Genomic DNA, 15,426 nt, shown 5'->3' with positions numbered 1-15,426 from the left:
TGTTCAGAATCTAAATGAATATTTAGCAGTTGATTCTATTTGTTATCATTTTTGCCCACAATCAAATAAAATTTTAAACCAAGTCAGCATCATTTAAACAAAAGGAACTCATACAGTCAGCTGACAGAGCTCTACTATAAGTGAAGCACATTTTATCCTTAATTCCAAACCTTACGAGCAGACAACAAAAGGCAACACAAAAACTTCTCCTTCCTCTCCCTTCAGGTGCTCGAACACTCCCACAGGCCCCTCCACCTTAAGAAGGGAGACTTCTACTCCTACCTGTCTCTCTCTTCCCATGACAGCGACTGCGGCGAGGTCAGTCAGTGCACAGAGGACAAGAGCTCCACCCCAGCACCCTACAGCATCCCGTCATACGTCACGCCAACGCAAGGCCTCCACAGCCCGAGCCCTGAGCTGTTCACAAGCACCAGACAGCAAATTTCAGCGTCTCCCGGCCTCGGAACCAAAAACAAAGTCTGCGCTCTTGATCTAAAGTCTGCTGACAGTGAAACTTACTGTGCTGCTGATGGTACCCATGAAGAGCAAACTAACCCCTCTCTGTCTCTGCCCCCCAGCCCTGACATCAGGGAAGAGGTGACTCTGTTTGAAGCCTGTACAGAGGAGGTTTATCTAGGCCCGCCTCTCTGCTACAGCATGGTTCTCACCAAGAAACCATGGCACTTCTTTCTGAAGGAGAATTTTGAGTCCCCCCTGTCATTTGGCTATGAAATGAATGACAGCGTACCTTCGCTGTCTTGCTTAAACAACAATTTTCAGTCTACGTCCGACGACGGGCCCAATTCTCCAGCAGATGACAGTCTGGGTTACCTGTCTCTCTCTAAGCAGACAGTACTGGCGAAAAACCAGGATCAACTATATTTCCAAAGAACAAGTCCAGCAGAGGACACACAGAGCTCTTCCTCTACTTTCCTGGAGCCTTGTTACAGCTCATGTTCCACCTCCCCACCCTCAACAAGCGACGCCACCTCCCTCCAGGGGCCTGGCTCCAAACCAAAAGACTACCTTTCCTCTCTTCTTCCTCTTCCTGTGTCCTCCGGCACAGAGGAAGAGAAACGAGGTGAGCACCCGTACCTCCTCTGTGATGTTGCTGGAGGAGAAGTCGCGGCCGCTGCGAGTGTCAGCACGCCGCAGGAGGAGAGAAGTCGTAATGAGGGGCCTCCTTATCTTAATCCCCGGGCGCGTGTCGCCCCGATAGACTCCTCCGCAGCCGAATGTTTGGCAGATACTAAAACGCTTGAATCCAATATGGGCGCCGTAATGACCAAGATAAGTGTCTGCAGCTCCGCTACAAATCCCTCAAAAGAGCCAGCCACCACCGCCACGCGTATTAATCCCAAAATTAACTGCTTGGCGATGAGAGAAGCAGATAGGGGAGAGGGGGAGAGGCAAGGGGAGGTGGATACTCAGTGGGTGAAGTCAGAGGAGAAGGGGAGGAGAGGACGGAGGAGCTCGCAGCAGGAAGCGAAGACTGCGACAGCGAAGCAGGTTAGTGCTCCATGTATTAGCCTGATGTGCTATCTCAGGACATTATACGGGGCCTTGATACTTGACTTTACCTCTCTACTCCAAGTATTAGTCCAAGCCCCTCAATGGGCATGAATGTAATGAGGCCAGTATGTGTTTCTTTCATTTCCATTTCTGAGGCTGGACAGACATGCCAGGTGTTGATATGTGTGACCTGCCCTCTCCTCCTCCCTTTTCCCTTTATCCTCCTTATCCTTCCTCTTACTTTTCTTCACTACACACTCGTATTTGCATTCTTTTCCTTTTTTTTGCCTGCTTTCTTTTTTGCTACACTTCTTTCCACACCTTTCTTTTAGTTTTTTTCACTTAATCTTTCTGTACTCTATTTCTATTTGTTATTTCTCATCCAATGCTCATCTCCTCTCCAGTGCACTTCATTTCCACCTATGTTATCCTCCCCCATTCTCTTGTGTTTTCTTCTTCCATGTTCCCTCTCTCCCAGTTATCCTTTTCTCGCCATCTTCCTCACCTTCTCACCTGTCCTCCATCCCCTGTTCTCCTTTCTCTCTTCATTTGTTCTTCCTTTCCTCCTGCAAATATCTTTCCTGTCTTCCCCTCCTCTATGCCTTCTGCTCTTAGCGCTTCTTCTTATCCTCTCTGCTCCCCTGCTTCATCCTTCTCTCTTCCCTCTGGCGTTAATGGAAGGGGGATTTGCAGACTTCTCAGTTTTTTAGCTAAAAGGTTAAGGTCCACAGAACAACATCAGCATAATTACTATCAGTCAGATTTCATTAGGATTCATCAGCTAAGAGCTTTCCTTTCCCGCAGTGATCATTCAATTCATTTCATCGCTGAATTAGCCTGTTTGTGCTCTTTTTAAGTCGTCTATTTCTTTATGCAAATGAGTACGCGATTTTCTTTTTACCGTCTCTGCAACCTTGCTAGTTCCCCTCTTTATCAGCGTTGTCGCTTTTTAAAAGAACAACAGCCAGCTGAAGAGTTTGTTTCATTTTTAAACTAGTTTGTAGTTGGTTTTCATGCAATCGTTTCTGTATCCTGCACGTAGTCACCACTACTGGTGCCTCGAGGCACCAGTAAACACCCAGTATACTGGTGCACCATACACACCATACACCATACACACACCCAGTACTGGTCCTGTTTGAGAAAAAACTTCCATTACAGCTTTTTCTTCTAAGGAGGCAGGACAGTTGGTGTAAGTTGCAAATCTGTTAAGCAAAAGATCACGGTTTCCTAGGTTTGGGTTTTTCACTTCACTGCCTTTTTGGTCTTGCTTTTACGCACTCTTTAGGTTTAGGCATCAGTGCTACTTGTTTAGAACTGGAAAAGGTTGTGGTTTAGGGGAAAATACACACTGTGACTAAATTAATTTTGTATAGTGAAAAATGATGCTTGAACTTAATCAGTGCATTAAACTATGATACCAAGAGGCTATAACCAGGCTTCCGCACGTGATGAGTTCGGAAAGAGATCGTGTCACAGTGTGTCACAGTATTGAACCCAAGGAAACCTCGAGTGTACAGGGAGTGCAGAATTATTAGGCAAGTTGTATTTTTGAGGAATAATTGTATTATTGAACAACAACCATGTTCTCAATGAACCCAAAAAACTCATTAATATCAAAGCTGAATGTTTTTGGAAGTAGTTTTTAGTTTTTTTTTTTAGTTTTAGCTATTTTAGGGGGATATCTGTGTGTGCAGGTGACTATTACTGTGCATAATTATTAGGCAACTTAACAAAAAACAAATATATACCCATTTCAATTATTTATTTTTACCAGTGAAACCAATATAACATCTCCACATTCACAAATATACATTTCTGACATTCAAAAACAAAACAAAAACAAATCAGTGACCAATATAGCCACCTTTCTTTGCAAGGACACTCAAAAGCCTGCCATCCATGGATTCTGTCAGTGTTTTGATCTGTTCACCATCAACATTGCGTGCAGCAGCAACCACAGCCTCCCAGACACTGTTCAGAGAGGTGTACTGTTTTCCCTCCTTGTAAATCTCACATTTGATGATGGACCACAGGTTCTCAATGGGGTCCAGATCAGGTGAACAAGGTGGCCATGTCATTAGTTTTTCTTCTTTTATACCCTTTCTTGCCAGCCACGCTGTGGAGTACTTGGAACGCGTGTGATGGAGCATTGTCCTGCATGAAAATCATGTTTTTCTTGAAGGATGCAGACTTCTTCCTGTACCACTGCTTGAAGAAGGTATCTTCCAGAAACTGGCAGTAGGACTGGGAGTTGAGCTTGACTCCATCCTCAACCCGAAAAGGCCCCACAAGCTCATCTTTGATGATACCAGCCCAAACCAGTACTCCACCTCCACCTTGCTGGCGTCTGAGTCGGACTGGAGCTCTCTGCCCTTTACCAATCCAGCCACGGGCCCATCCATCTGGCCCATCAAGACTCACTCTCATTTCATCAGTCCATAAAACCTTAGAAAAACCAGTCTTGAGATATTTCTTGGCCCAGTCTTGACGTTTCAGCTTGTGTGTCTTGTTCAGTGGTGGTCGTCTTTCAGCCTTTCTTACCTTGGCCATGTCTCTGAGTATTGCACACCTTGTGCTTTTGGGCACTCCAGTGATGTTGCAGCTCTGAAATATGGCCAAACTGGTGGCAAGTGGCATCTTAGCAGCTGCACGCTTGACTTTTCTCAGTTCATGGGCAGTTATTTTGCGCCTTGGTTTTTCCACACGCTTCTTGCGACCCTGTTGACTATTTTGAATGAAACGCTTGATTGTTCGATGATCACGCTTCAGAAGCTTTGCAATTTTGAGACTGCTGCATCCCTCTGCAAGATATCTCACCATTTTTGACTTTTCTGAGCCTGTCAAGTCCTTCTTTTGACCCATTTTGCCAAAGGAAAGGACGTTGCCTAATAATTATGCACACCTGATATAGGGTGTTGATGTCATTAGACCACACCCCTTCTCATCACAGAGATGCACATCACCTAATATGCTTAATTGGTAGTAGGCTTTCGAGCCTATACAGCTTGGAGTAAGACAATATGCATAAAGAGGATGATGTGGACTAAATACTCATTTGCCTAATAATTCTGCACTCCCTGTATATGTCTTTAGCATGAATTCCAGTTAGCTAGCTTTTTAACTTGTAGGTGAGCTGACTGGGAGCAAGACAGAATAAAACACTGGCATTGCTCTTGGTTGTAAAATGAATCTAATGTGGAAATGCCTAAAAAGAATTTTTCTGAAGGCTGCCAGATGGAGATGGTTGTGGTTGCAAGAAGACTTCTGATAAATAGAAGTATGGAAGTAGGACGAAGGAAGGAAAACAGCTTTCTGACATGCTCTCTGTGAATGCTTGCTTTCTGAATTCATGCATTCTCTCATGGTACATCATGCTGAGTAAAAAAATAAGTCTTAGTCATACAGTGTGTCAAAAAAGAGGATTATCTCTCATTGGCTAATGACTGGTTAATCAGTAGTCATTAGAAAATGAGCGTGCAGATTCACAGTCAGGCCCCATCCTTCTCATTACACCCGTTATTTTAGTTTAATCTGGTTTAGTTTTGGCAACTAATCTGGCAATGGTAGAAAGACTCAACTCAAGTCTTAATAGCAGTAGCTATGTTAAGCTTTTATACTGTCTGAAACTGGTAGCAAACAAATTAACAGCTAACCTTCCCAATAGTCCATATTGCTTCTAGCTTCCAGCACCACCATATTTAACCGAGTATCAACATTCTTCCAAACATTTGGCATGCTTTGTTAGCATTAAGTTTAAATCTCTGTAACAATGAGTTTAAGTTTTGTCTTTTACAGCTTTCCTGACAATAATGGCTGGAAAATCACCCTTTAGGAGATCAGAGACAGAGGCGTTTACTTGTTTGTGTCAGATCCCTATAGTAATTAGCCAACTTACTTCTTTTTATTATGGAAATGTGACTTAATTAACAGCTGAAATGAAAGTGAAGTAGGGCTTTGGGCAATTACAGTGGGAATTCAACATGCAAATCTGGCAGTACTGTGACCTTTACCAAATCAAATGCACAAATATCTAAAAGAGATGTAGCACAGCAGGCCAACTACTATGAAAAAGGTACTAAAAGAAGAACAAAAACTAAGGAATTTTTCATTTTTTGTCAGAAATATTACATTAAAATGATTTATATTAGTTTTTCATGGATATAATTATTAGTTTGTGAGATTTATTCTCAGTATTTTTCATTATTTAACTTTTGCTTTCTTTGTTGATTATAAAACTGTTTGATTGTAGCTTTCCTTTTGTGTTTTTGAATATTTATTTTTCTCAGTTGTTAACAGAATCACCAGACCTGCAGCAGCCGTTTTGTCCTGGTTTAGCGTTCTCATTAGTTTTTCATTTATTAAAATAGCAGCAAACAGATGAAGGAAAGAAAAAGCAAAAGTGGGGGTAGATGCGCCTCTGCTAGCTTATGTAAGCGGAACTGTATGCATATGTGTATCTGTGTTTGTGTGCATGACTTCCTGGTATTGTTATAAGTATGTGGAGGGATAATAGCTACCCAAGTATTACAAAGCGATTAGTTGCGAACCAATTAAGAGAGCGTAGTGAAGTGGGGGAGAGAATTGTTTTCGGCCTGATGCTCATTGTTTTAATTTGTAACTTTTCATCAGTTTGGGCTCAAAGAAAGTGCAAGCTGATTAGGAAACAAAGACAAACAACATTTCAGGCTGATAATGCTGTTTTGATTTATTCTTCTCTCCCTTCTCGTTTGTCTCTCTCTTTACTCACTTTTTAGCCATACATCGCAACTCCCTACCGTCTCTTTCTCACTGTTGAAACAATGAAACAAAAATGACTGAACAATTTTTCCCATCTTTTCTTCCTCTCTTTATCTACTTTGTTCTTTAATTTGATTTAGGTATTTGTTTCAATGTTCCTAATTTTTCCACAACGCTCTGTTTCTCTTTTTCTCTATTAGGGGAGCTCTCAGTTAAGTGCCAGGACAGCCCAGGGGCGGAGCCAAGCCTCAGTGAGACAGCCCACCTACAGGACGGGTACCATCAGGGTAGGTTAAGACACGGGAAAAGAAGTCACATATGGTGTTACAGCATTTTCACCATCATTTATCTATCCATCACTGGACACATTTAGACTAGGGATATTGTGTGATTATTGGATTTGGCAGTGCTCTACTCCTGTATTATGTATTGCTGTCACTGCCTACAGAGTCAATCACAGAAAGGCAGAAGCCAAAACAAAGGCTGTTATGATAATGTCTTGTATGGTGAATTTTTGTATACCTGATTTAAATTATAATGAAATGTGCTATATAAATAAAATTGCCATTGCCATTTCCAATTGTATAAGAGCTTAAAGTTATGTGTTATTACCCAGCAAACACTGAATAACCGTTGTCTTGTTATGACATATAGTCATTGAATCGTACTGAATAGATATAAAATGAAAGATGAACCAACACCAGAATTATTTCCTGCTATCTCTTTATTTATCAGAATAAAATGAAATTAACACTAAAAGACTTTCTTAACTGGAAGAATCAGAAGAAGACAAACATCTCACCTCATGTGTGACTTAACTTTAACCCCTAACACAAATGAAATAGAATTTACATGTGCAAAACCAAAAAGTGTTTTTCTTGGTTTATATTTAAACAATGATTATTTGTGAAAATATCTTCTCAAATATGGAGACAACTTGGTCATTCAAGTTCATCTCAGTTAGAGCTCATTCGTTTGTGTTTTGTGAATTCAGGTTCAGGCTGTAACCCTAATGATGGGAGTTTTAATGGCTTTCACATAAATGATGCAAATTGAAATACTGTAATAGTCACCTCACATGTGTCGTAATGTCTTGTTAATAACTATAAATTTTATAAACTAACTGTGGCTGTTCTGCATTATGCTGGGTCCACACAAAACAGTGAATTTATTTTGCTTTCATCTTACTCTTTCTTTTTAAAATCAAATCAAACCAGAAAGCTGCAGAACAAGAACAAAAGCCATCACTGACACAATCTGTGTGTGGTGTGTGTGTGTGTGTGTGTGTGTGTGTGTGTGTGTGTGTGTGTGTGTGTGTATATATCTGTGACTGTGTATGTGTGTGTGCGCCTGTGTGTGTAAGAGAGAAAGAGATGTGGCCGCCCTATGGGTGCCTCCAGGGCTAAGCAAACCCTACTGCCCCCATACTCTAAACACACAAACATGCACATGCACACACCCCTGAGGGCAGGGCATAAGAGTCCAGGTAGAAGCTCTGACAGCCCAACATCTGCAGGTTAGACAGACATGTTGTACACACATGCACACACGCGCACACACAAATGTGCATGCACAGACTTATCAAGAGGGCAAACCCACATACACAACAAAATGAAAGAGCAAAATCAAGCTTAGTGAGCACACACACTGCATGTAACACCATGACAAAAGGACACACAAACACTTACATACACACATCATACCAGCGATGTGTACAGCTGGTCCTGACCCCCATGGCGTGGCCCAGTCTAGCCCACCTGTTCACACGCACACGCACACACACACACACACACACTGCACACACAGACACAAGTGCAATTAAAGCAATCCTGAATGCGACTCATGATGTGCTCTGTGACCCAGACAGCAGAAGGTCTGCAGCAAAACACACAGGAGCGAGAGGGGGTGTGTGTGTGTGTGTGTGTGTGTGTGTGTGTGTGTGTGTGTGTGTGTGTGTGTGCATGTGTGTTTGAAAGTGTGTTCAGGCTTCATCGCTTACTCATGTTTGGAAAGTTTCATCACAAAGAAGACTGGACGAAGCTGAATATCGATACACACCTTATGTACATGGAATGAATAGAGAGCGCTGCTGAATGTATAAAACATCAAATTATTCAATACGATTCATGCTGTAAAAGAACAACTGAAAAAATGTAATATATTCAGCATTTAATAGATTCACAACAAAAAGCAAATAAGAGGGAAAAATGATCTGATGTGGAAAAGCATATCTTCAGAAAGAGCGTAGATTCTAAAAGTTTCATTTCAAATGCATATTACAGCTTTAAAATGCACAGTAACACTTGTGTCTCAGCTGGCTGAATTCATCTTGAGTAATCTTTTGGTAATATGAAAAAAGGCATTTATTGAACTTTTTTCCCACGGTGGATTGATCTACATTAACTACAGTCATATTTTGTTGGCTGGACTGTGTATGTCAGACTGAGTACAGGCTTTGTTTGGTTTTGTTTTATTCATTAGATTTTTTTTAATTGTAACAACCTCACCAGATTCCTGTATGCTGACAAAGTAAAATCGAAAGTTCAAGATGTCCTGGTCAGGATAATCTTGCTTTTAAAAAGGGGGTCATTTGGACTGCTTTCAGCAATACCATAGATGTTATTTTGAGATCTTTCAGTACAAGTCTTGCTCTGGCTTCCAACTTGAGTGTTCATGTTCACAAAATTGGCAAAGTGTGTCAAATCAGGCAAATGGAAAGAGTCTTGGTGTGGTGAAAAAAACTCCAGCTGAACGGTGGCACACAGTTTGTTTGAGATCCAAGTTGATTGTCTCAACTAGTGGCAAAGTCACCATAAGCAAGGAAACCAAAGCAGTGATGAAGCAGAAGTTGATGCTTCCTCTCAAAGCTTTCTTGACGTGCCCAAAAAGATGACCTCGATCAGCCAAATTGATTGGCAGTGTCAGGCAGCATGAACGGTATAAACACTATGAACTGCTTAAAGGGAGTGACTAATATGTTATGTTTTCATCAGCTTTGCTCTAACAAACCTACTCTTTCTGTCCATCCATTCATCCAGAGACCAGCCGTGTTGGGAGCAGGAACCTCCAGGATCCAGCAGTAAGCGAGCGCCTTTCGTCTTCTTCATCGGTGAAGTGATCTTACTTCTTAGCCTCATCACTCTGGATGGCCCCTCTCTGTTCCTGGAGCTTTCACATTTATCATCTCTCAGTTCTCACTGTTGTAATTCAAGACTGACTCATTTAATCATTTCAGGGTGACCTTCAAATTGATTGTCAACTGATTCTTAGTCGGAGTCTTTGAGTCTTATTTCAGGGTTGAGCTTGTGATTATGCTGCAGCTTTGGGGTTTGGCTGAGCATATTTATGAGTTAATCTGGGCACAGTATATAGAATATGAAAATACGATCATTAGGAGAAAGATGTTAAGAGTTATAAAGAAAGTACTGTAGCAGAATTATGTCCAGCAACAATTTGCAAACTGTTTCAAGGTGACTAAGGGCAGAGAGATATTATATATGGGCCATGACTCATATAATTTCATGTCGTGTCCGTTACATAACACTGGGCTAAAGAGGAAAATACACTGAACAACACAGACTAGCTTTACTGTTTATATGCCGGCAATGCAAAATCAGCCTCATTTTCATTTTGCTATGTTTTGTAGCTTGTTTTGACTAATTTAAAACAATTTAACAGTGCTACCTGAGCTTTTAAACTTTCAATAAGCAGTAAATGTAACTAATGTGAGTTGTTCAGAAATCAGGTGGAATTTACTGTACTTTTTTGAATTTCTTTTCTTGGGGCTAGTTTGTTTTATTTCCTGGAGGCCGGTTTTTCCACAAAGAAAACATGTTACATTAATACACAGAGGTAATCTGGTTCAATTGTTACTGCTAAATTCATGCAATTAATCTAACTGACTCAACATAAAATGGAAAAGGTTAGATATTTAAAAAAAAGTTGAAATGATATATAAAACAAAAAAGATATCAAGGGCCAATCAGATTTTTTGGAGTTTGAGAATCAACGCTATAAGAATAGCAGCAGAAAAACAACCATGATGTGGTGATGAGCATAAATCAGTGTGTCACTGTGTAGAGCACTCCACAGAAACATTAATAATAAATTCAACTACAAGTCATTCAAGTCTTCTGTCAGAGGTTCTGGACAGCTGCACATTTTCTGTTCCTGAAAATTATTTGCTACTCGTCAGTTAAGACAAAAGAAGAGAAAATTATCACCGTTTCCAAACAGAAATCACCTAACATGAACAAAACCCGAGGTTGAGTAAATAAAACGAAACAACAGCTCAGTGAAACCTGCATCCTGTCAGGCGTTTTCTGGACATCTATGGCAGCGGTCCCCAACCTTTTTTGCGCCATGGACCGGTTTATGCCCGACAATATTTTCACGGACTGGCCTTTAAGGTGTCGCGGATAAATACAACAAAATAAAACTAGTACCGGTACCGAAAAAAAGAAGATTTATTCATAACACACGTGAAAAGACCCAGGAAAACCGAGTTAACCATAAAAACGATAACAAAATAACTCTGAAAACCGATAAAAACCCTGAAAAACATACATTTCACACCTGAGCCTCAACTCTTGCGGCCCGGTACCGGTCCGAGGCCCGGGGGTTGGGGACCGCTGATCTATGGCAGCTCTGTCAACTGGGCCATGGGTTTGTTTCTTTGGCAGGTATGGCTATGGAAACTTTATTTGACCAATAAGGGGCATAAAGACTGAAAACAAGGTGGCTGAGGGAAACATCTGACTAATTGATTTTTTGCTTCACTTTTTTAATTTCTAAGCAAAAGACCTTGATTCAATTGACCTGAAGTCAAACAAACTGGAGCTCTGATTTTTTCAGATTTTTCATTTTCTGTTTCTGTTGTCTCACATCACTCATCAAAAGCCTCTGGTTCTATAATATTCTGGAGCTACCTCAGTATTGGTTGTGACACTGTACATCATATCTTTACCAAGTCTGCTTCTTACTGTATCTAAGTTGGTGTTTTCACACTGCAGTTGTAAACACTCTTTTCTTAAAGCACACTGCTTACAGTTACATAGCCCAGTGTTTCAGCATGTAACTTCCTAAAAATAACACTTGCTAGATTGTGTAAGTTTTCATAATCTGCTACTGTCCCATGGCCAGTTTCATTAGGTCTGCTCACAGTGGTTGTGGTAGAAGGCCGTCATTGTAGTAGAAACAGCACTAAAATTGAGTTGTGGTGTAAGTTAGTGGATCGCTAAGCCATGGTCCTATAATAAAATAAATTAAACTAAATTTATTTAAGATATCAGGAAAAAAGATTTGGAGGGTGGGAAGAGCTTAATGCTAACAGACATGAAAACACAAGTGATGATAAGAGAAAAAAAATTAAGGGTATGTTAAAAAATATTACAAATATTAACCTCACTAAAACAGCTCTGCTGGCATTAATCTGTTTTGTTAAACTCTTATGATTAAGGTACAAAGAGCACACAAAGTCGTCTTATATTGCATAGAAAAACACAAAAGTGTATTTCGACTGAACAAAGCAATTACTAAGGATGTGTGTGACTAATTAAATATTAAATGTTACCTTTGCTGGTCAGCTTAAGAAATGCCAGTCATTTGAAGTCGTTATTGAAATTTAAGTATAAAAGTAAACTGTTAGTTCTAAGATCAACCAGATCCACCAACTGGGGCTACAGTCCCAAAAGACAGCAGCACCCTGCTCTCTGAGCAGTTGTATGCTAGCTGTGTCAGTGTAAACTGGCATATTACCATCAAACAGAGCAATACGTAACCACATTCTGCGTTCTACTGGTTCTCTGTGGATGTTATGCTAACAGAAAATAAAGCTCTTGGTCCCAGCTGTAGTCTTTAGTGCTAGCGCTACTTAGGCTAGCATTGTTAAGGTTAGCTGCACTTGGCAAATGAACCAGACTGGGTGCTTGTTTTGCACAAATTTCAGCAACATTTTCAATACAGTCTGTTAAAGAACTGCGGTTAACTGTTTAAATGGCTCTAAAATACATGTTTGTATCAGAAAAATCAGACAGGTCTTCTAGTATAAATAATTTTCAATAGTCCCCAGGAACATCGCTATTTACTACCTAGAACACAGACTGAAGGAATCGGACACAGTTGAATCCTTCTCATCCGTTTGTAGAGGTCATTCGGATCTGTCTTTATCTAACACTGCTAAATCTTAAGACGTGTCTCCACAAGTACTGAAATGGACAGTACTATTACTTTGGTCAAATGCCTGAAACTGTTACACTTATGACAATTTCACTGAATATGAAGTGCTTACTCCTCATTTGATGTACTGACCAGTTAGTTCTTGGTGAAACTTAGGAAAAGACATAGAAGAGTTGTTCTTGTTTTAATTCCAGCTAGCTGATTATGTCATAGTTCTCAAACACTGTCTTTTTGGGGAGGGAGGTTGTCTGCTTTTGCAGTTAAATGCTGCGACTCATTTTCTCCAGGTTCCCCAAGTCAAGTCTAAAGTATATACCTGTCCAAAGGCAGGTGTATGATAAGTACTGCCTAATTTGGACAGAATTTTCAAGTTCTTTGAGAACTGTCCTGCTTTGCAGACTCATTGAACATACCCTAACTGTGTCTTGTAGGGTAAATTTGTGACGATACTATAGTGAATCCTCGATAGAGCTTTCAGTTTGAGGTTGAGCCTGTCTCTTTCAGAACCAGTATAACCTTTCAAAGTGCTGCTTGATAGTCAAACCAAATATGAAAAAAGACAAAATTCTCTGCTGGCATTCATCTATTCAGTGATAGCTGTTTACCACCTTATTAGCTATTTGAGAGTAGCTACATGGTGGTGAAGAAGTCCATTGAATTACATGTGGAATAAAACCTTTCCCCTGTAGAACAGCATTTGCAAACTGAACTAAACCAGGTGTCCAAAAACAAAAGGAACAAAAAACCCAACATTAAAACAAAACGGTATTCTATCTATGCAACACGACCAAAGTTGGTGAGAGCTGAAGTGGTGTTGTGTAGACATTACAGTTTGATCACTGTTGATGGGATGTGTGTTGTATTAATACTGCTGTATGTATTTACACAAATATTGTATCATGTATCATTTTCTTTCTTTCTTTTTTTTTTACCTTCTGGGCGACTCCTGAGATGACGATTAGCAGTGACGCTAGAGTTTGGGATTGGTGCCGAGACAAGTGTGTGTAGGACAATATAGGATTTGAAATCTTTAAAGTATAATTGTGTGCCTTGCTCCACTGTTACTTCTCCTACCTTTTTTTTTTTTTCTTTCAAATAAATACACTGCTTTCCCAGGTAGAAAACATGCAACATGCAAGAAAAAAATGTTTAAAAAAAAGAGAAGAAAAAACAGCAAGGTTCATGTTGAGCTTGTGTATATATGTAAAGGTGTAAACCTTGATGTAAAATGCAAGAGGGGGGAATGCTTGGAGTCTGTGTTTTTCTCTTTATGTGGTCTGTGATGTGAAATATCTTTATTATTAGTACTGCCATAAAGAGCTTGAGTGCATGGTTCCTGCTAACTAAAGCCAACTTAAATAAACTTAATTTATTGGAAAACAATTCTGTGATTTTGTGTTGTGCTTTGTTTATTTTGTTGTTTTTTATCTCTCATTTTGATTAGAGCAGAAATCATGCTGGACCTAATACACAAGTTACTGGTATGTGATTTGATGTAAGTGCTTCAGAAAAGCATCAAAAGTTCAAAAAAGCTCATTCTAGAGAGAGTTGGGAAAACAACCTTGAAGATGTGAAGTTGGTTGGATGAGTGGGGCATTTATGATGCATATTTTCCAATTATTACATAATAACTTCCCATTTCTTTCTTCATTGCATTCTGACACGCTGTTGTCTATCATTTACTACTACTTTCAACACATGGGATAGCCCAATAGACCCTAACCCTATGAGACTGCAAGAAAATGTGGTCTGCTGGTGTCACCAACTGTGAATTGTTTTCTTGTCTTATTGCTTTTAGGGGTCACCACAGCATCTCCATCTCACTCTATTGTTAGCATCCTCCTCTGTCACACCAACTCTCTGCATGTCCTTCATCTATAAACCTTCTCTGAGGTCTTCCTCTTTTCCTCCTGAGCAGCAGCTCCATATTCAACATTCATCCGTCCTCTGCACATGTCCAAACCATCTCAGCCTTGCCTCTCTAACATTGTCTGTTGACAACTAAACCTGAACTGTCCCTCTGATCTACTTATTTCTAAGCCTTTCCATTCTGGTCCCTCCCAATGAAAAATCTCCTTTCTTCAGCTGTGCCACCTCCAGTTCTACTTCATGTCTTCTTTACTTGATTCTACATCCAAACCAGAATAAATACTGATCATTTATATACAATTTATTAAATTCAGCGTCACAAATCTGGTCATTTTCTTTTTCGAAAACCTTTCTGTGTGTACAAATGTCTAAAACTACATGCAACATCTCCCGCGCTCACTCACCAAACCTTAAATGTGTGTGCACCAATCACACCCATTCAGGTGCACCGATAACCTGATACTTGATCACGTTGCATGCCCACTTGGGATTTTGAGACAAATTTAACACTGTCAGCTGTTCGCAGATAGACAAATTTAAGATTGATTCAAGTCACAGCAAGTAATTCTTAAGATTATCTGCCCACACTGGGCTGGTTTGCAGTTGTTGTTTGGTACACAGTTCTTCTACACTGAAATCAGAACTGGAGTTCTGATATTTTCCTATGACAAAAGCAGTGTGTCAGGCCCTCAATCATCTGAAATGCATCATTAACATTTTTTTCATCTTCCATAGATATATATTTGTGCCCTTAATAAGACCTGTTTTCCTGCTGCCGCAAGCTTAGCTGCTTACCTTCACCCTGCACACACAGATGCAAAGTTTTAACTGCAGAGGAGATGAGGCACAATTGAAAGCTGAAGAATGTGATTGGATATGATGATAAATACTCACTTTGGCAATATTACTTGAACATTAAACAATGTTTACTTCATCAGAAGGAGGTCAGATTGTGGAACCAGGAAATGCTACTGATAACACAGAGAGGATGGCTGGATAATGGGGAGGATGGGCAGAGGAATAAATGGGATGTATGCTGAATATAAAGGCATACTGTATGAATCTCTTACTCACACTGCAAATCAATATGTCCCTGATTGCAGAGAGTCTCCTTGATAACACCATTTA

General features: G+C 40.2%; 1 protein-coding gene across 1 annotated transcript in view; it reads left to right on the top strand.

Moving 5' to 3' along the window:
- The window catches only part of akap6 (A kinase (PRKA) anchor protein 6), a 213,787-nt gene extending 203,137 nt beyond the window's left edge, over positions 1-10,650 (top strand). Inside the window, exons 20-22 of the mRNA XM_085343525.1 lie at positions 226-1,509; positions 6,453-6,539; positions 9,291-10,650. Coding sequence (XP_085199651.1) covers positions 226-1,509; positions 6,453-6,539; positions 9,291-9,335 — 1,416 coding nt within the window. The 3' untranslated portion in view covers positions 9,336-10,650. The remainder of the gene's footprint in view (positions 1-225; positions 1,510-6,452; positions 6,540-9,290) is intronic.
- Positions 10,651-15,426: the final 4,776 nt, after the last annotated feature.

This window comes from Diplotaxodon limnothrissa, linkage group LG19 (genome assembly GCF_057381915.1).
Source record: "Diplotaxodon limnothrissa isolate DT_005_m linkage group LG19, D_limnothrissa_male_GT1.1, whole genome shotgun sequence".
Classification (NCBI taxonomy): domain Eukaryota; kingdom Metazoa; phylum Chordata; class Actinopteri; order Cichliformes; family Cichlidae; genus Diplotaxodon; species Diplotaxodon limnothrissa.
Note: the sequence above shows the minus strand (reverse complement) of the source record. Positions and strands in the feature narration are given on the sequence as shown.